Source organism: Schistocerca serialis, chromosome 3, assembly GCF_023864345.2.
Source record: "Schistocerca serialis cubense isolate TAMUIC-IGC-003099 chromosome 3, iqSchSeri2.2, whole genome shotgun sequence".
Classification (NCBI taxonomy): domain Eukaryota; kingdom Metazoa; phylum Arthropoda; class Insecta; order Orthoptera; family Acrididae; genus Schistocerca; species Schistocerca serialis.
This window is the reverse complement of record NC_064640.1, coordinates 216613168-216634946: the sequence shown is the minus strand read 5'-3', so window position 1 is coordinate 216634946 and position 21779 is coordinate 216613168. Positions and strand designations below refer to the sequence as shown.

The 21779-nt window shown below is 41.4% G+C and overlaps 1 protein-coding gene across 4 annotated transcripts in view; it reads right to left on the bottom strand.

Moving 5' to 3' along the window:
• Positions 1-21779, bottom strand: part of LOC126469944 (inner nuclear membrane protein Man1) — a 341802-nt gene that overhangs the window by 89971 nt on the left and 230052 nt on the right. For all 4 annotated transcript variants that reach the window (XR_007586098.1, XR_007586097.1, XM_050097349.1 and 1 more), the window contains exon 7: positions 20128-20328. Coding sequence is in view for 2 of the 4 variants with exons in the window: in XM_050097349.1 (XP_049953306.1) it covers positions 20128-20328 (201 nt within the window). In the remaining 2 variants the exon portion in view is untranslated. The remainder of the gene's footprint in view (positions 1-20127; positions 20329-21779) is intronic.

Sequence of the window (21779 nt, the reverse complement as noted above, 5' to 3'; positions counted from 1 at the left end):
AGAGTGTGCGCCGATATGAAACATCCTGGCAGATTAAAACTGTGTGCCCGACCGAGACTCGAACTCGGGACCTTTGCCTTTCACGGGCAAGTGCTCTACCATCTGAGCTACCGAAGCATGACTCACGCCCAGTCCTCACAGCTTTACTTCTGCCAGTATCTTGTCTCCTACCTTCCAAACTTTACAGAAGCTCTCCTGCGAACCTTGCAGAACTAGCATTCCTGAAAGAAAGGATACTGCGGAGACATGGCTTAGCCACAGCCTGGGGGATGTTTCCAGAATGAGATTTTCACTCTGCAGCAGAGTGTGCGCTGATATGAAACATTATGGAAACATTCCCCAGGCTGTGGCTAAGCCATGTCTCCGCAGTATCCTTTCTTTCAGGAGTGCTAGTTCTGCAAGGTTCGCAGGAGAGCTTCTGTAAAGTTCGGAAGGTAGGAGACGAGATGCTGGCAGAAGTAAAGCTGCGAGGACCGGGCGTGAGTCGTGCTTCGGTAGCTCAGATGGTAGAGCACTTGCCCGCGAAAGGCAAAGGTCCCGAGCTCGAGTCTCGGTCGGGCACACAGTTTTAATCTGCCAGGAAGTTTCAGTAATACTATGCATTGACTGTCTCCCGTGGAGGAACGTAATGCATTAGGATAACACCATCACAGTCGTACATGCGAATCACCATAACTTTCACCATACTGGGGCTCTGACGCACTTTCAACTTTTGCAGCGACCTACAATGACACCATTTGTTGGATTGGCGTTTCAGTTTTGGCTGGTACAATGTGGCCCATGTCTCATCCAGAGTTATGATATGACATAAGAAAGCCTCTCCTTCGCACTCACAGCACTCCAAGTGCATCTGAGCAGCATCGTAACACATCAATTTCTGCATTTCCGTCAAGTCATGTGGAACCCATCATGATGCAATTTTTCACATGCCCAGGCGTTCCTTTAGGATGCAAAGCACAGTCATATGCACTAATCCGGTTTCGTGGGCAAGCTCACGAATCATATGGCATCGATCACTGTCCACTAACGGGGCAACAGCATGTACTACTACTTCAAAGACGCTAGTATGACCTGCCCGATGCATGTCTGCCACAGTTTGCCGAACTTCGTTGAAGGCTTTTACCCAATGTGCCACTGTTCTGTACGGCAATGCCGATTCCCCGCACGCCTCTTGAAGACCTTGATGACACTGTCGTGCTGTACGACCTCTGGCAAATTCAATCTTGATCCAACTCTGTTGTTCCTGTTTCAAAAACACAGTTATGTTATACCGCTCGCTCAGAAGTGACTGTTTCCCTTGACTGTGCGAATGCTGGTGACGTGGGACGGGTGAGTCCATTTGCTCGGAGGTAAGGTAGGTATGTCAACAACGTGTGTTATCGGTGACAATAGTAGATCCCATTGCATAATGTCTCCACAGCAGTGTTGCAGTTCCAACCTACGTATATGCAGACTGAAGCAACGTATGAAAATTTGTGCAAAGGCTAGAATTCGATCCCGGGTCTCCTGCTTACTAGGCAGATGCGATAACCACTATGTCACCCTGGCACGGTAGCTCTACACAACCGCACAGACTACCCTAGAACGCCTCCCTCCTCAACCCACATAACTGCATGGACCAGCACAGCTCCCTCCTCAATCCAAATGCCCATTCACATCTCAGCCCACTTGGTATTCCATATCTAACTAAACACGGGATGTCAGTTAGTACATCTGCTCAGTAATCAGGAGACTCTGTATCGAATCCCGGCTTTGGTGCAAATTTTCTTTCATCGCCTTCAGTCTGCATATATACATCAATTGCAATTTTGTTTATTAATACTGAATGGCATTTTATAATTCAATTCCTCATATTAAAGTAATCACCATCCACAAAATTTTGTGTTACTATCCACCTTTGGGTTATTCTATCGCAGATGGGTAAACGTGTCAGCCAATTTAACCCCGACAAATAATGTCATGGCAAACCACCACTAAGCAAAGACTAATCATAAAAATGGCATACACGTTTATACCTCTGACTTTTTACCATACTGCGGTGCCTGTGTTGTTCAGAAGTACGATGCAATATTCCTTCGGACATGCCTGCATATCCAAAGGAACAGGCAATGTGGTGACTACAGCCATTACAAAATACATGAAATGCATTCACAGTTGTGAATATGGACAACCATCAGTTGTATAATGGAATGATGTCAATGAAAATCTGTGCCGGACTGGGACTCGAACCCGGATTTCCTGTTTATTGTGAGCCATCGCCTTACCATTAGGCAACCGAACATGTTTCACAGGCAGATACAAACTTCAATATGTAAATGTCATCAACTACATGTCCGTTATACAGCTGATGGTTGTCCATATTAGCAACTGCGAATACTTTTCATGTACTACTGTAGTTGCCGCAGTGCCTATTCCTTCAGACATGCATCCATGCCCAAAGGAACACTGCACTGCAGTTCTGAACAACATATGCACTGCAATCATATTTATCTGCCAACACCAGGCAAGCAACTTTCAATTACAACGTCTCCCCTGTACAGGAATATACATAATGGACAATTGAGTGCAGGTTGTAGACACATGGTTGGCAACATATGAAAGTTAGGGTCTGGCTGTGGAACATACTTCGATAGCCTAATAGTAAGGTGACCGCTCGTGATATGTGGGAAACATGGGTTTGAGTACTGGTCTGGTACAAATTTTCATTGTTGTCATTTTATTATACAGCTCGTGGTTGTCCATATTCACAACAGCTAATACATTTCACATACGTGATCTTTTAGGTTTGCAGTAAATTTACACCTAATTAAAAGGTTCTAGAAAAACTGATCACACAGAAACATACAGGTATAATGGGTCGAGTTATGCACAATATATTAATATATAGAGGGTGATGGGCTTTGCACATTAAGTCCAGTTTAATGAAAGTAGTAACATCCCAATCTACAGGTAATTCACCTCAGAATTGTGGCTAAAAGATGATTTGTTAGACTACATCCTCTTGCAGGTGTTCTGGCTCGTAGCTGTCAAATTCTTCCTTATGAGGCAGTAAATACAGTAGAAGTCCAATATACCACAGATTCGAATATAACAGGGTATAAAGTATGTTCTCCAAAATGAAATATCATTTATGAATGATTTTTGGACTCTTAGTATATTTAATAAACTTGATTTACAGTCTGAATCTAGCCTTTCTGCAGTATAATTTAATGCTGCAATCTCCAAGCTCTCTCAACAATAACCAAAATAGTTGGACGTAATTAGACATAACCTTTGGTTTGGCTTATCAATCTATCAAGGATTGTTGCTATACAGGAGCTTTGAATACACATCTTATCGTTAACACTGTGATGCAGTCAACAAAGTGACTGTACAACAATGCTCGACAATAATCGAAATGAGCATGACCATCATGTTGATCATTCATTATCTACATTTCAGTGTGCTTGTTATGATGTCACAGAAATGGAACACCTATTGTGAGAGTGATAAACTAAAAATTATTGATCATGTGAAGAATGGTGGAACTAAAGCAAGTTTATCATGCAAGTAAAGTGTTCCTGAAGAAACAATCAGGGGATGGGTGAAAGAAGAGAATAAACTTAGAAATTTTGTAAACGCTACTAAAAGTGATGTGGGATGGACAGAAAAAGGACTAAACTAGGAGAAGACAGTGAACTTGATGAATGCCTTTGTAGGTGGTTTTTAATCAAGAGAAGTGAAGGTGTGCCATTTTCTGGGCCAATTATTGAAGCCCAAGCAGAAAATTTTCACTCTGAGTTACATGGCAACAAAGATCTTACAGCTCCCAACAGATACTTTTCAAGCAGAAATGTTGCCGTGGAATTTGCCAAACGACCACTGAAGGAGGAGGAAGTACTCGCAACACTGAATCTGCCTCACAGTTTCCTGAAATTGTACGTAAAGTAATGGTGCATGAAAATTTAAATGATCATCAAGTGTATACTTGTGAAGAAACGGCACTTCATTATCAATTGCTTCCAATCAGAACTCCCAATAAAAAAAGCAGGAAATAAGGTGGATTTTAAAATGAACAGAGACAGAATAACCTGCTCTTTGTCACAAATAAATTGGGCAGCCATAAGCTGAAACCTCTCTATATAGTTAAAGGTTAAAGCCTGAGATGTTTCAAGCATGTAAACATGTCATCATTGCAATTCACTTACAGGCATTCAGAGAATACTTGGATGACTTGATGTTTTCACCACTTCATTTCCAGAAGAGATTATTCCTTCAGTGAGAAAGCACCTACGGTCACTTACGCTGAGAGAAGAAGCTCTACTAATCCTGGACCACTGTCTAGCTCCCACTGGATCAGGAAACATACAAAAATTTAAGGCCCATTACCCCCATGAACTGCTCACTTCAACAGTAAATTCAGATGTGGAAATGGAAATAGCCTTGAAATCTGTAAGTCTTACAGAGTGTTGTATATTCAGTAGGCCTGGTATGGTAAAGTGTTGGCCCGAGCACTATTAGGAATTGCTGGAAAATGCAACAGAGGAACACTGTAGTGATGTAGATTTCAACAGCAGTGACATTTAGTCTGCATGTAATGTTTTACAGTGCAATAGTGATCTTGAAGATCTGAACCATTGGGTAGTCGTCGACAACGAAGAACTGACTTCAGAGAGCAGAGGTGGCAAGGACACTATTGATTTTGTTCGAAATGAGAGCAGTGAGCCAGTCAATGATGATGGAGCTGAACAAGAAAGTATAGGTGATATTCCCAGTACACGTGAAATATTGGATAATATAAATAAAGTGATTACATGGATAGAGTGACACAGTGAATCAAATCCAACTGAGTTCTTGCACCCGATGAGTCTATAATAATACAAACTAAAGAAACTGTGTGAAATGACCCGCCAAAGAAAGCTAGTGTGAAATGACCTGCCAAAGAAAGCTAACTAACTTCCTTAAAACAGTAGAATAATGATGTACTGCAACTTACGGGCAGTGTTGTAAATTATCATAGTGTATTGGAAAGTCTACTTTATATACCACACTGAAACTCATGTCATTGTTTGGTTGATGTTTAAATGAAGTTTTTCTAATTGCTGTACCATATTTGGTAAGTTTCTGAAATGTTTTACATCCCATGTTCTTTAAATTTAAATACAGTATAGTGCAGTATGTATAATATGGCATTGTGTGTTCTTCCAACCAGAGACACCTACAGAGTAAATAATGCCTTCTGGTCAACAGATCCAGAAAAGTAAAAGGGAAATCACTACAAATATAATGGACATCAATTGGATTGTCAATAATAAAATAAGATGAGAGAACTAGTTAAGGCTGCACATGAGCGTCCCCAGGCAGTCTACATGCGAAGAGAGCGGGCCCTCCAACAACCGTGTCAGACACAGATAGCACCCACTCATTAACAGAGTACTAATCCTAAAACAGAAAGTAGGGAGTAGCAGAAACAGGCAAACCACCTAGAAACAATGAAATTAGAGGAAAGGAGGGATGACAGAAGCAGTAACAAAGGAGGTGGGGTCGAGGGTCCCCCTGACCCACAATGTAGCACGAGAGGCCCCTCAACCAGATCCACTCCGCCCCAATCCTGAAAATAGTATAAAACGTTATATATGAGAATAAAACCACTGTCACAAAGAAAGCAGAGAACCAGTTCAATTTTCTGTGTTGTCCACCAACATGAGATGCACAGAAGTCAGGAGACTATACTTAGCATTGAGAGCCAGAAGGAGAGGGCATTCCACCAAGACATGAGCAACTGTCAGTAAAGCTCCATAACCACAATGTGGGAGTGGCTCACTACATAATATGAAACTATGGGTCAGTCTGGCATGACTGATGTGGAGGCAATGTACAACAGTGGATTCCTTCCAGGAGGAATGGAAGGATGAATGCCACGCAGCAGTAGCCCACCAGAAGGTGTTCAGTCTGAGTGAACAGAGAACTTAGTTGCCCCCACAAATCTGCACCTGGGACCATTGAAGCAAATGGGGAGGGGGCGGTTAATTGTGCCTCTAGCTAATAGGTCAGTCAGTTCATTCCCCTGGATACCCACTAGACTTGAGACCTGGAGAAAGACAACTGAGCAGCCAGTATGATTAAGTTCAGAGAGCAGATAGCATAGGCTGACAGGAGTAACACTGGTCAATGGCCTGGAGACTGCTCAGTGAGCAACTACATATTGAAACACAGGGCAACAAATGGTACCCCCTGACCAGCAGGAGACAATAAAGCAAAACCAGTCTTATTCAGGGTTTTAGAGCTGTCAGTGTAAAAGATGGTAGCACCTTGATACACCTGCAAAAGTGAGAGAAGACACCAAAAGGCCATGGGGATGGCAAATTTTAGGACCTTGAATTAGACAGATTCTGATTTGTGGTCTGGGTACCAACCAAGGGGCTGCGAGGTGCATTCCAACTGGTAATCCTATCTGAGGGCAAGTGTCGGGGTCGATCCTCCTCCTCCTGCATAAAGATTATGATATATAGGATGATCAGGAAATTGGTGAATGGCAATTGCATAGGTAAGCACCAGCTGGTACCTTTGGAGCTGAAAAGGAAGGTTCCTGCTTCAGCATGGATACTGTCTAAGGGACAAGTCTGGAAGGCAACAGCGGTCAGACAAATAACATAATGATGGAATGGGTTGAACAATTTCAAAGCTGGAAGTCCTGCCATGCAATAAACCTAGAAATCCACAGTCCACGCGGGATTGGACCACAGCCTGGTAGAGATGAAGAAAAGTAGCATGATCCACACCTGAAGAGGTGTGAGTAAGGAAGCAGAGATGTTAAGCTTTCACATGCAGTTAGTCTTTAGTTAGCAAATATAAGGCAGACAAGTCAGCTTCTTGTCAAACAGGAGTCCATTGATGGCAATGAGGAAGAGTGAGAGACTCAGCACTGAGCCTTGCAAGGCACCATTCTCTTGGATCCATGGATAGTTGAGTAACATATCAACTCTAACCAGGAAAAACCAGTGGGTTAAAAACTGACAAAAATTGGCAGGGAGGCTATAAAGCTCCAGTCACATAAGATAAGTAAAATGTGATGCTGCCTGGCGGTCCTGTATGTCTTTTGTACGTCAGAAAGGACTGCAATGAGGTGTTGGCATTTAGAAAAAGCCTGCCTGACTGCCTGTTTCCAGCCTAATTAGATGTTTGGTTGTGGACTGTCCCTCCTCGAAATCACACACATAGGAGGACAAAAGACTCAAAGATTTGAGAACCCTGCATAATCGGCAGTTAACTATCCATTCAAGTAGTTTGCAGAGCACGTTTGTGAGGCTAGTCAGTCAACTGCTGATGGATGTTGGGTTTTTGTCCAGCTAAAGGCTTGGTATTGATGATACTATCCCATCATTGTAAAGGGAAGACACCACTGAGCCAAACATGGTTGAAGACCCCAATGAGATGGTGGTGTTGAGTAACAGTCAGATGTATCATCTGTAACTTTTATTTGTCTATATCACTATATTATAAACTGATATACTGCTTTGAAATGTGCTAGTGTTCACATTCAGATCTAAAACAGACAGAAAAAAATTGTTCATAAAAATTCTATCTATTTACAATACGTACAATGGTGCCTTCCAGCAAATGCACACCTCTTTGTATCTTAAATAGCAGCATATCAAAACACACAGTAGTTTTATGATGTGATGTGTTACACTCTGTAGCGACATTTTATGGTCTGTGCTTCGTCACTTCCCCTCTTTTCATATTGTACTTGTTGTAAGTTATAAACTCACAATGTATACAAATGAAAGTTCTATTAAAAACTGAGATCACTGTTCCACATTCTCGAACAAGTCAAGTCTAACAAAGCTGCAACATCTGACTGCGAATGGAATCAGGGTCCAGGGCCATATCACAAGATGTGGTCAGAGACCGAACCAAGTCCCAGTTAGTGAATGTTTCATTATATAATTCACATGCCAATGGGCAACGGAGTGGGGGGATTACTTAAATTTATCACTTATGCATTGAGAAGGGAGCCATGTAAGAGGAGGTTACCAATGCCATCACAAAATGGGTCGCACGGTGTTCAGCTAGAGTCGATGTGTCAGTACAGACACCATTCTCAAATAAGAGATCCATCAGAGCTGTGAATCTTTAGTGGCTCCAAAGGTTTCAAAGCTAGGCCCACACGAGATGAAGAGGTATACATTCCCAGGGAAGAGAAGTCACATTCGCAGTATACGTTCTAACAGCATTTCAATAGATAGCAAGACTTAGCACAAAGGTTGGCCCATGTATGATGTCACTTAAAATGTTGCAGGGTTCTTCAACAATCTTGAATAACTACAGGAATATCTTTGGTCCACCATGGTACTGGCCAGTGATCGAGAGGACCTGCAGACAGGGGGTGGGAGAAGAGTAGCTCCAGGGGCATGGCTGATCACATCGGAGACGTCTTGCACAACTCCACCAGTACTATCTGACAGAGAGGGGGTGAACGTACCAGCAGAGACATACAACTGCAAGTTGGCTGTTTGACACATCCAACATGGAAGTCCGTCCATCTGGTGGTGGCAAGGAAGTGACAGGATCATCAGAAAGTGGTCTTTGTTACAAAGAACATAATGTACATCTACATCTACATTTATACTCCGCAAGCCACCCAATGGCGTGTGGCGGAAGGCACTTTACGTGCCACTGTCATTACCTCCCTTTTCTGTTCCAGTCACGTATGGTTCGCAGGAAGAATGACTGTCTGAAAGCCTCTGTGCGCGCTCGAATCTCTCTAATTTTACATTCGTGATCTCCTTGGGAGGTATAAGTAGGGGGAAGCAATATATTCGATACCTCATCCAGAAACGCACCCTCTCGAAACCTGGCGAGCAAGCTACACCGTGAAGCAGAGCGCCTCTCTTGCAGGGTCTGCCACTTGAGTTTGCTAAACATCTCCGTAACGCTATCACGGTTACCAAATAACCCTGTGACGAAACGCGCCGCTCTTCTTTGGATCTTCTCTATCTCCTCCGTCAACCCGATATGGTACGGATCCCACACTGATGAGCAATACTCAAGTATAGGTTGAACGAGTGTTTTGTAAGCCACCTCCTTTGTTGATGGACTACATTTTCTAAGGACTCTCCCAATGAATCTCAACCTGGTACCCGCCTTACCAACAATTAATTTTATATGATCATTCCACTTCAAATCGTCCCGCACGCATACTCCCAGACATTTTACAGAAGTAACTGCTACCAGTGTTTGTTCCGCTATCATATAATCATACAATAAAGGATCCTTCTTTCTATGTATTTGCAATACATTACATTTGTCTATGTTAAGGGTCAGTTGTCACTCCCTGCACCAAGTGCCTATCCGCTGCAGATCTTCCTGCATTTCGCTACAATTTTCTAATGCTGCAACTTCTCTTCTGTAAACTACAGCATCATCTGCTGAAAAGGTGCCACAGACAGCACTGAAGTGGATAGGAGTACCATCATCGAAGAGGCATGCATCATGGGGGGCGGGGGGAGGGGGGGGGGATGCATGCTGAAGTCCCCAGGTAGGAGAAGGGGGAGAGGGGAGAGGCATTGTTGGATTAAGGTGGTCAATTCAGTTTAAGTAAGCGGCCTGCATGGAGGTACATTAACACTGCAAATAGTAATGGCTGAGGTAATTTGCAACCACACCGCCATTGTTTCCAATGTGGTATGAAGGGAAATCCACTCACTGACAGCACCTGTGTGAACCAATGTACACACCCCCTCCAGATGCACTCTCGGGGCCAGCATGGATCCAACAGAACGCAGAACCCACGATAACAAAAGAGTGCTGGAGAATGGTCATTTCTTGCAAAGGAACATAAATTTCAGAATAGGAGGAAATAAGGTGTAATAGTTCCGGTAGGTGGTAGTAATATCCATTATGGTTCCACTGACTTACAGTGTCCAAGTTAGGCATGAAGGCACCAGGCAGACTGCTCACCAATGATGGAATCACATAATTGAGCACTGGTTGAGATTCTGGATACATGGGAAGATCTGGCACATCCAGGGTCACCCAAGTAGGCTTGTCCCAATTTTCCTCCTCCTCTTCTTCCTTCACAGACTTTGGTAGCTGAGATTCTTGCAAGGGCCTATTTGCAAAGAAAGTGGGGATGTGATGGATAAAGAGCGAGTAGCCCTGGGCCCACAAGGCACAGTTCCTTCACCCATTGGCTGGCATCTGGCCTTTGATCCGTGGCTTTCTGGGGAACAGGATCCTGAGGGGGGAGTCCTGTCAGAGGTAGGTGCCAGAGGAAGAAGTTGCTTCTCCTGTCAGGTGTGAGAAGTTTATCCATGAAGATGGTGCCACAGTGATCAAAAGACAGGAGGGTGGTGGGAGAACTGGATTGGAAAAAATTGAGGTAGTGGGTGTGATGGTTGAGACTTTTGCATAACTAGTCATCAAATTACCAGGATGTAGGTGTTCATATTTTTTTCTTGTATCAATATGTGACAGGTTGTCAATAGATTTATATTCCTGTATTTTCTGTTCTATCTAGAAGATTGGGGAAAACAGTAAACATGGAGGGTGGTGCCCTATGCGACTGAAACACAGAGTTGGTTGTTCACCAAGGCTAACTTCATTGAGTGTTCATCTGCAGTTGTCACATTTTGGGTCTGCCATGCAGCGAGACGACATATGACCAAATTTAAGCATCGGGTGCACCTTAAAGATGATGGGATGTAAGGTTTCACATCATACCTGTACACCATGACTAAAACTTTCTGGGAGCACATTCCTTTCAAAAGCTTCAGGTTAAGGCACCTGTATCTGTTCAGACATCCTTGGGATCTTTTTGGATACATCAGGCAAAATGTATGCCTCTCTGCTCAAGATTAGCATGTAGCTCCTAGTTTGGAGCATAAGGTCTCTGTGGGAGATGATTCCTTCGACCGTATTCAGTTTTATGTGGGGGTAATGGTCACTGCATGTCACCAAGACCACCAATGCCTGAAGAACTGTAGAATGTGCACGGGAGAAAGCTTTGAACAATAGCGATCAACTGTGAATTTTTCCCAGAGACCCAAACTTCTCAAAATTTATCTTCAGTATGTTCCACAAAAATAACAGCTTTGTCGGAGTAAAAGTATCACCATCAGTTTGAGTACATACCAAGTAGTGTATAAATTGTTTCACTCTCTGTCATCTAGCTTGTCTCTCTTCTCAGTAGGATTGTAAGTGTCCACATAGAAACGTCTTGATCTACCTGATGACATGACTGGATCATAACAGTCATTGTTTTGGTGTAATTTGATGTGTTTCATGTGCGAAACATCCATCCCAATGATACTCAAATCAAGTGCTCTCCCCAGTCACCACCCAGTAGCAGCAAAGGCCATCCGGTGAGGCAGCTGTTGTCGGGAATCCTGATGCCCCAGGGAGATGGGCACTTCCTCCTTGGCAAATGTGTCGAGCTAGCAGCTCAGCCATCAGCAGTGTGAACCCTGTATTGTCACGGGGCTCAACTGAAAGGGTACAAAATGATTTCACCTTGTCGGACTGGCTACCGCATTGGCTTTGAAGCGCAGATAAGAGCATACGAAAGTTTTGTGTGCAGATGATCTTCACCACTGCATGCAGTGGGGGCTATTTGAGGTGTCCTTCCCAAGTCGGTCCACAATACAGAAAAAATTTGGAAAATGAAGGTCAGACCCAGAAGTGGCCCAAACAATGCTTCAGTCAAAAGGTGATGTAATGTAAATGAATGTATATCCTGAGAAATGAAAATAGAACCTAGGGAACAGTCCGCCTGACATCAAATGGTGCTTCCTTGGCAGTACAAGAAGGTAGGATAGTCAGTAATAAGAGACTGCAGCACATGAAAAGTAGAAGGTGCTGCAATAATTTGAGGCCTTGTGCTTGCCACAAACATACTCGCAAATGAATTGGGAGTCCTCCGAGTGTGTGGACATTTGGAAAAGAATTGCATGCAACAGACCTTTGGTCACTCTTGTCCACAAGATTTGTACATTAAAGCAAGCAAAGAGCTCAACAGTAAACCTTGGAATATTGTTATGTGAATTATGCACAATGTACTGTTAACCCTAAATCTGATTAAGCATTATTTAAGGACTGCATGCAATGTGGGTTAGTGCGCTGTTCTGTGGTTGTTTTAACAACACAGAAATGTATCCTTTGGTTGATGTAACATTAAGCTTGAATCAGACTGTCTACATTACTTAACCTTTGAGTTATGTTCATCTATACTACTGGGCAGGGGCTGTGGCATGTGGGAATCTGGTATACAATGTGTGTGTGTGTGTGTGTGTGTGTGTGTGTGTGTGTGTTTTTTCCATCCTCATCCAGAGAGCCCTCAGTTCTCACCAGTCAGGTGATATGGTGACATGATTTGATTGCATTAACTAGCAGTTATGCTACGGTGCATTAACTATGTTACCTATGTCTTTTTCTTGTTCAAATGTGGATACTATAATGCTCTCTCATCACAGAGGGAAATCCCTTCCTGTCATATTCCATTAAAAATATCTTGAACATCTTTTTTGCCATTATTGCTAAGGTGATGTAGAATTTCATAATGTATTTTGTTGTGTCCTAGGAATGTATTCCAACACAAATCTAAAGTACTGTCGAGTTCCCGTTCATTACAAGGGTCACTGAAAGTTTCAAGGGATTGAGAGTGGAAGAATTAGGTTTTACATTGTGTCAAACATTTTGCAACAGTACGACTGTAACTGCCGTACAAAAATATTTTTGCAAAGTAAGGTGCAAAATGTTCAGCAACATTCCAGGGATTTGTGATCGTAACTCTGTTAACAGAGATGTCAGGCATTACTTTGGGTAATATGATTGTAAATGCCCAGAACTTAGCCCACGCTTGGGAGGATGTGGAGTGTGCTCTCCAGGTGAGATGCATTACACCCAACATGCCTTCTTCCATTTTCTTATCAAAAATTAAGCCCCCACTCTGTTTATCGGTTGAATAAAATTAAATTGGCCACAGAATTATAGTGTTAGAGAACTCTTATACTGTCTCTAATGACCTCATCCAGTTCTTCTAACAATTATGGTATGGGTTTCAATCCAGACAGCTGAAGATAAAGGTACTGTTGCATCCACAACATGTGTGGTCACAACTGTAGCATGTTTTAAAACCATACTCTGCTTGCGTAAAGTACCCAATTAGGTCACCTAAGAGACTAGTGTGTTAGAACTTCATTAGTTCTTTGGTTCAGTAGGGATATTGTAACAGGAAAGTGACCACTACCAAAAGTGTCTCAATGAATGTTTCACTGGATTTTTCAGGGGAATCAGGGACTGCATACTGTGAGGTCTAAAGGAGATTAGGTACCACATGCAGCACGTTAAGTGGGGCTTGCTCACTGTAGGTGTCTGAGTGGATAAACATGCATACACTTCTGGTGCCTTCTCAGTACTGACTCAGGTTTTGTAATAAATATGATAATTTCTATTATTAGGGATATGATCATCCAAGTTCCTCAATTACTGTATTGCAACGCACACAGTAGATAAATTGTCACCAGTTGACGCAATAATGCAATGATTATAAAAACATTAAGGCGGAGAAAGTGAAAGCAGTGAAGATGTAGGAGTGTGTGGCTATATGTGTCTCAGATTTCTATTACTATGAGACTGGTGTAATATCTGTGCATTCAGTCAAGGAAAGGTTGGTGACAGACAGAATGTCCAGGTTTGGATTTGGTTCAGGTTTTTCTTTTCCTTTCACTTTCTTAATATTTTTGTTGTGTTTCAGTTACTATGGGAATTTTTAATTTTTTATTCCAGAAAGTAGCATGACTGAGACACTCTGTGGCTTGATGTTCATGACCCTTTAGTTCACTGGTATTTGTGAGGCCCCCAATCAGCTGTTGATTTGGGAGGAAAGCTTTTGGTTGTTTGTGTGCTCAAAGTTTATGCAATACTCTTCTACAATTTTATCATTTGCTTTGATGCCATTCTCTCCAATACAATGATCTCTCCCAAATGCATAATTCCACCAGGGCAGGAGCTACCTGACCTATTACACATTGACTGGAGTCGTTCTGCCCTGGACTGGACAGGCCACTATTCCTCAGTGTATATGGAGTGTTTGCAGTTCAGTTATCAGTGGTGTGATCTCTACCTTCTCAGGGGACTATGAATGAGAAGGTACTTCATGACACCTCCATGACATTAGATTTTTGATGCATAGGTAAGTCAGTTGGTTTAGATGTGTACAAGATATTCACACACAGAGGACATGTCGGATGGCAATTAAGATGGCCTTCCCCAGACAGCCTGCACTACTGTAAAATGTACAGAAGAAAATCTAATCATGGCTGTGTTGTCAACATGTGGGCATGTCTAAGTAAAAACTCTGTCTGAATGCCTTTTACAACAAGGTGGAGTAACTACACACCTACTCTGAACCCCGGCCGTCAGGAAAGATATGGGGTAGTCAGAGGATAGACTTGCTGCACAGAAGCGGAAGTAGACTAAATATTTGTGAAAACTGCATATACGTACCCTGGCTGACTGAATTCAGCATGTTGCAATCAAAGTCTGTAAGTGCTGTGGCGTGGAATTTGAAGGCCTGGTTATGTTTCTGGAGAACATATTTCTATGTGGTTTGTATTAGAGTACAAATTATCTGTTGTGACTGCACAGGACTAAAACAAGCAAACTACCAGGTAATCATACCCCCAAAATGTGCAATGGGCAAGATATTGGGCAAACATGCAGGTCAACTTGCAGACCGAGGAAGATATTAGTATCTACCATAATTTGAAGACGGCTTGCACATTCCTTTCCCTATGCAGCTGAAATACAGCATGTGGAGTTGCCTGAATGAGGGGAAATACACTGCTTTTGAGACTGCCCTCAACAAGTAGGAGCCAAGATTGTATGTTGCATGCTATAGTGTCTCAACCTACTGAAAAAATGTTGATGAACAAAGCCACTCAACAATTTTGGCTGCTATGGTGCCAAGTAAAATCTACATGGCAACTGAGGTAGGGCAGCTTGAAGAGCAAATTGTCCATAAAAACTATATTTTACCACCATGTACATCAGCGACTATGTATCCATTTTCATCAGGGTATTTCTGGTCAACAGAAGGAAAATACCTGCTTAATAGCATATTTGTCCACATTTGGAATGCAATACAGCAGCAACTCTGCGCAATGTGGATTCAACAAGTCCTTCACCACTGTAGCATGATCGGGTCTTGTGACATGAACAGTTACTCTGCTAGAACATGCTATCACTGCCATGGAAGACATCAAGCATGAAGTGGTGCAGGTGGTGCACAATAAAGTTCGTGCAGTCCACAGCTATCGTGGTGCTTTGACTACTACCACAGGACCAATGGAAATCCAGGTTATTGTACCACATAGCATAATACTGCCCTACTCGCCTGTGTCCATACTGCAGTGCATGCTTCAAGCCACCATTCACCTAGCCATGAACCTGATGTAACAACCAATGTGATTCTTCCAGCTTAGTGACATGTTTCCACCGATCCATGATTCACCGCCGCAACCTTTACTGAAGCTGTTATGGAGTCATGTAAGGGTCGTCTGCTACAGAGTCCCATGCTTGTCATGGGCAGTGAGCAAGATGTTTTGGCCCAACAGTGTACAATGGCATGTGTGCTATCAACCCAATCTACAAAAGACTAGATCATGTCAATTGCAGACACGTTGACACCATTTTCTGTGCCTGAGCATCCAGAATCCCCCGGCCCCGAAACACACACACACACAAAATTGTTTGCCCTGTTCAAATTCATTCATACAACATTAATCAACGTTGCTCAGATCACTTCTATACCTTGTCTGATGGTTCTTTTTTTCATCTGAGCTGGGAATAACATTAATCATCCTGATCACACAACTGAGGGCACTGCTAGGGCAATGAGTATACTATCTCTCTATGATTTACTTGCATATTACTGGTATACTGTTCAAGAGATTCTCTGAGTTTCAATTCTTTTGGTGCAGGTTTTCCTGGCAATGCAATTTTCACAAGCATTAGGGTAAAATGTGTGAAAATGAGTGTTCTGACCAACACAAGCACAGAAAAAAAAAGGAAGGCAAGTATACTTTCATCTACCTCATTAGAGAGAGATTAATTCATTGCTTGTGTATACATAATGTTGATGAGAGAAAATTATGCAGCCCAGTTCTATAACAGGACCTATATATGGTGAATCACCTGCAACTTGATCCACAAATATTGCAGAAATGGGAAGTTCTATTGATGTGCAGTTTTCACAGGATGGATTGGTAGTCAAAGACTCGTACTGTTAGCCAATAAACAGATTGTAATAATACTTAGAAAATGTATTTTTCTGCTACCATAAACTTTTTGGATGGAACAATGCCTATAGACGTTAACACACTAAAAGTAGGGTAAATTAGAATGTCAGTGGTGTTTCTTGGAGGATTCTAGTGTGTGTCATTAACGACATATCATATTTTGTAGTTTCCCCATCGACACTTCTTTGTTCTGTTCAACCTGCATTGGTGCTAGGTACCAATTTTTTGTTTGCTTACAGTGTGCCTGAGTGTTCCCTGGGTGCACTGCAACTTGCTAGTCAGTTAGTGTGTGATAGTCCAAGCAGCAGGTTGTGAGTGGACAACTGTATTTACCAAAGCAGAAAAAGCTGACATGCTCACAGTGTATAGACAGAGTAGGAAGAACGCAGTTGTTCTTGTTCAGTGTATGTGTCAAGGTAGCCCAATATATGTCCACCGTCTCTGTAATTATTTACCAACCTCTTCAGCCAGTTATGAGAATTTGGTAGTGTAACAACACCCAGCCAATCTACTGGAAGGAAACAAGTGATAACAGAAGAGGGAGAAATTAATGTTCTTGCTGCTGTTGCAGATGATCTACACGTTAGCTCCTGTACAATCTCACGAGGAACTGGGATGAGGCAGGCAAGTGTCCAACACATTCTCCATCAACATGGGTTCCATCCCTATCACATCTCTCTTCATCAAGAGCTGCATGGAAATGATCATGAGAATCATGTGACTTCTAAAAATGGCTCTGAGCACTATGGGACTTGACTTCTGAGGTCATCAGTCCCCTAGAACTTAGAGCTACTTAAACCTAACTAACCTAAGGACACCACACACATCCATGCCCGAGGCAGGATTCGAACCTGCGACCGTAGTAGTCGCGCGGTCCCGGACTGAAGCGCCTAGAACCGCTCGGCCACCACGGCCGGCATATGTGACTTCTCTACATGAGCATTAAGACTGGGTACTCTACACGCATAATGTATCTTGTTTAGTGATGAAGCCACATTTACCAATCATGACCAGGTGAACCACTTTAACATGCACTATTGGTCTGTTGACAATCCACATTGGCTTCGTTGGGAGGAATGTTAGCTACCATAGAGCGTAAACGTGTGGTGTGGGATAGTGAACCATCACATCATAGACCCATTTTTCACAGATGGAACACAGACTCTTAACAGACCATCTTCCATGTATGTTAGATGATGTTCCTCTGCAGGCTAGGATGAGACTGTGTACCGATATGACTACTGTCAAGCCCATTAGTCCACAAATACTACTGCACGTCTCCGCAAAGCACTGTTGCTTCTAGACAATGCCACTTGTCTTCCTAATGAAAATGAACTTCGAGATCAAGATATAAAGGCCATGTTTTTGCCTCCAAATGTCACATCCTTATGTCAGCCTATGGACCAAGGGACCTTAGAGACACTGAAGAGAAACTACCGCAGAAACTTGCTTTCCTCTTTAATTAATGCTATGGACAAGGGATAAGACATGCTAGAGCAGTTGCGCTGCATTAATTTGAAAGACGTAGCTTATGATGTGGCCCAATCTTGGGAGAGTGTTGGAGGCAAATATAACCGCAAAATCCTGGAAAATTTTGCTACGGGAAAATCAAGAAAATTCTCGAGATGATGAAAATCTCCAGCAGCAGACCGAACCAGAAAATACTACCCTGCTTTCATTGTTATGAAAATTTCCGGGATGTGTTTTCACCACAGAAGATGACATAAATGAATGGATTGTCCAAGATGAAGAATTTGAAGTGACAGATGAAGAAATAGTCAATATGGTAAACGAAAAAGAAGAAGGCGAAGAAGCAGATGTAGTGGAGGAAAGTGTACCCAAGATTTCTCACAACAAAGGACACAAGACCTTAGAAACTGCTTTAAAATATGTAGATCAACTGGAGGAAACATCGTCTACCAAGGTTTTACTTTTTAAGAGCCTACATGATTTAGCGGCAAAAAAAAAAAAAAAGGCAAACAGCAAGCAAACAAAAGACAATTACTAACTTATTCACACAGCAAATATCTATTCAGTCTAATTTGAATTGTATTGTATTAAACGTTTAACTCATTTAGCCTACTTTAGTTTAATTTTTGTGTTTTTTTGTATTGTTTTCTGTGTTATCTGACCTTTCCGCTTATGCAACCTTGCAGCAGCCGGTTCAGGTCAGATAATCGAGAATCTACTGTAGTATGCATATCATGTCAGAAATTTGCAAATCAGACTGTAAAATCAAACCAATATGGGATATTGTTAAAACAGACAGGGGAAGAAGCTTTAGAAAGAGGTGCTTTTCCACTACCAAATAGAATGGGAGCATTATAAAAGATTGTTCAAGTGTAGCAGGTATTTTTAATAATTTATTTTTAAAAGTAATTGAGAAAATTGTTTCATGAAGTCCAAATGCGAAAGAAAAAAAAGTACACTGAAGAATCCACATAGAGGAGATTTAGTGATATGAAAATTCGTCATACATCTCCCGTTTGACGTAAGGATGATGATCATTAACCTAAAAGTGAAAGTTCACACAGAGTTGATGAAACCTCCAATAAGCACTAAACATTATGGCCCTATAACTTGTTCTCAGTCACATGTGTAAACCATCATGGGTTCAGGATAGATTACCACACACATTAAAATATGCCATTGTTGGCTTCTCTATAAGAAAGGCAATTCCTCAATTTTCCTCATCATTTTCATCAATTTTTGTGAAGGTAATGTACTTGGGGGTTGTCAGTCACTTGAGTAGAAATAGGATACTTAGTCAAAGTTCGGATTTCAAAACGGCTGCTCTATTTGAAAGCAGTTTCCACCTTCAATGAGCAAATACTATTTTTTTCTTTTTTTTTCAAATGATAAAATAGTATCAGTTGGGTGCCTCTGTGTCTTATCATAGGTATCTGATAGCGCCAATAACAATATTCTATCAGAGAAATTGAGATTTTGTGGGATACATGATTCACTACACACACAACTTAGTTCATATTTAAGAAACAGTGAGCGAAAAGCTACATTAAGATGTTTGAGTAATACAAACAGGCACAGCATGTCATCTTCATGTGGAGAAATCACAAGAGGCTTTCCACATAGTTCAATCATGGGCCCATTAATATTCTTGCTTTATAGTAATGATTTACCATTTCATAGGAATAAGGAGTCAGAATTAGTTCTTTGTAAAACTACAGCTCATCCAGATTTGTACTGTTAAAACATTATAAATGGACCACCTACTGTCAATGCTGTTTACAAAAAAGGGCACAACTTCTACATTTTTGGGTGTGTATACTGATGAAAACAAATTGAAAAACCATATAGCAGACCCCCTAAAACATTTTGATTCAGCTGTTATCGTAAGAATAATTGCCAACTTTGGAGACACATAAATCAAGTTAACATATTTAGCATATTTTCATTCACTAACATAACAGGGGATAATGTTCTGCTGTAACTCCTCACTTACACAAACAGTAATTATAACACAAGTACATCTCACAAGCATTTGTTCAAACAACTGAGAATATTAACCACAGCCTGACAGTACACTCATCGACTCACGGAATCTGTTGTCAACTCTGCAACACACTTTGAAAGTAATATGACAGATTCACCAACACTATACTACAAAGGAAGATGGTAGAAGGATTCTTGAATAAAACTAATTAGTCCACTACAAACCTTTAATAGACCTGCACACACACACACACACACACACACACACACACACACACACACACATTGTCTCTGCTATCTTTTGTTCAACACACATGTTCTACATGATAACATTATTCATGAATACAGTCTATAACACAGAATTAACTAACACATTTAAAATACATAAACTTACGTTTATAGTCTTTCGCTGGTATCAGCTGGTCACGAACATAATCAATAACAACAAAAAATGGTTCTTCAGCATTGTTGTCAGATTCTGTTCTAAGAAACTTAGTAATTCGACCCACCATTGCACGAACATTTCTTTTGTGAGTTTCAGCATGTGCTTTGTAAACTGACAGCAGCTTAAAGATAATATAAATCACCACCACACCTGTAATTACCAGACACACATTTTTGAAACAAACAAAATTATTCAATTACACTAATACGTACTAAAATTTTTAATTGTGAGATTTTTATCTATTAGAATGATGAGATAATGTCTTGGCTTGGCACAGAGATGGTATGAACATTAAATTAAATTAAATTTCATTCTTGTTATGCAAGTACATGCTACGCACTAACCTAAGTACAGTATCAACAGTATGCAGAAGAGTTTAACTCAGAAGGTTTTTTTAAAGTAGTTCTGTATGTATGTATGTATGAATTTTGAATATGTTAATGATGTAATTCCCCGAATTCCACTCACTGGCTTTCACTGAATTTAATTTAGTTGAGTGAGTTTCGTTGCAATGGATGAACTGCAAAGCATGTCACCACAAAATTGTTTGTTGGAGATCATTTACTATCCCCAAAAATTCCTCAAAAGTTGTTGAATGTATCTACAAAATTAGTTACGTTATTTCCCGTATTTAACAAATAGGTACATGAATTCAAATATTACTGCACTTTACTGGAGATAATTCATCTGCTCCTGCTTCTTAAACTCCTAGTATATCCACCCTATTTGATGCATCAGTAAGTGAACACACACACACACACACACACACACACACACACACACACACAGTATGCCACAGGCAGACTGTGACATTTTCTCCTTGGCTGTACAACCAAAAATTCAATAATAATCCTTCGGCTTCCAGAAATAAAAATCATTAAGAAACATTTCCTCAAAGTTAACTGAGCAGGTGAAGGAAGAAGACAAAGTAGATGGAGAAGGGAGGAGTTAACAGAGCAGTGGTGGAAGTAACAATAGGTAGCTCATACATCAAGAGTGTCACACACATACTAAAAAACAGTTGCCTTTACCTGGAAAACCTGAAATTCAGGTTTCTCCATGTTGGTGTTGGGTCAACAATTGTATTAAAAACTACGGATCACTGCAAAGATGGATCCTAGCTTCCAATAAGCATAACCAGTGGTGGGTCCTGTGTAAGAGCACATGAACACCCTAACTTTCAACATCTTGCGGATTTGTTGGTTATTTTTCTTTGCATACTGTTAATTGCAACATAGATGTTGCAGCTGAAAGAAACAGCACTTAAATCTACCGTGCTACTCTAGGCTCCGTAAAACTTCGTATCGGGGTCAGGAGCATACTTTCAGTTGTGCATATTTTAAGGAGCTTTTGTGCATACGCAGCTCACATGACCCAATTGCCTTACAGGCCAAATACATATGGATTTGATAATGTGCACAGCTAACCTCGTCACTCAACTAGAAGTTTACATCAGTGTCACCAGGTGGTAGCACACTGCGGCAGACTTTTACCCTGTTTTGCTCGGCATAAATCCTGCTAGATGATAGCACAGTCCTCAGATATGCTAATTCACTCACTATATAGTAAAATTAGATCAAACGACTGTATATGATAAAGTT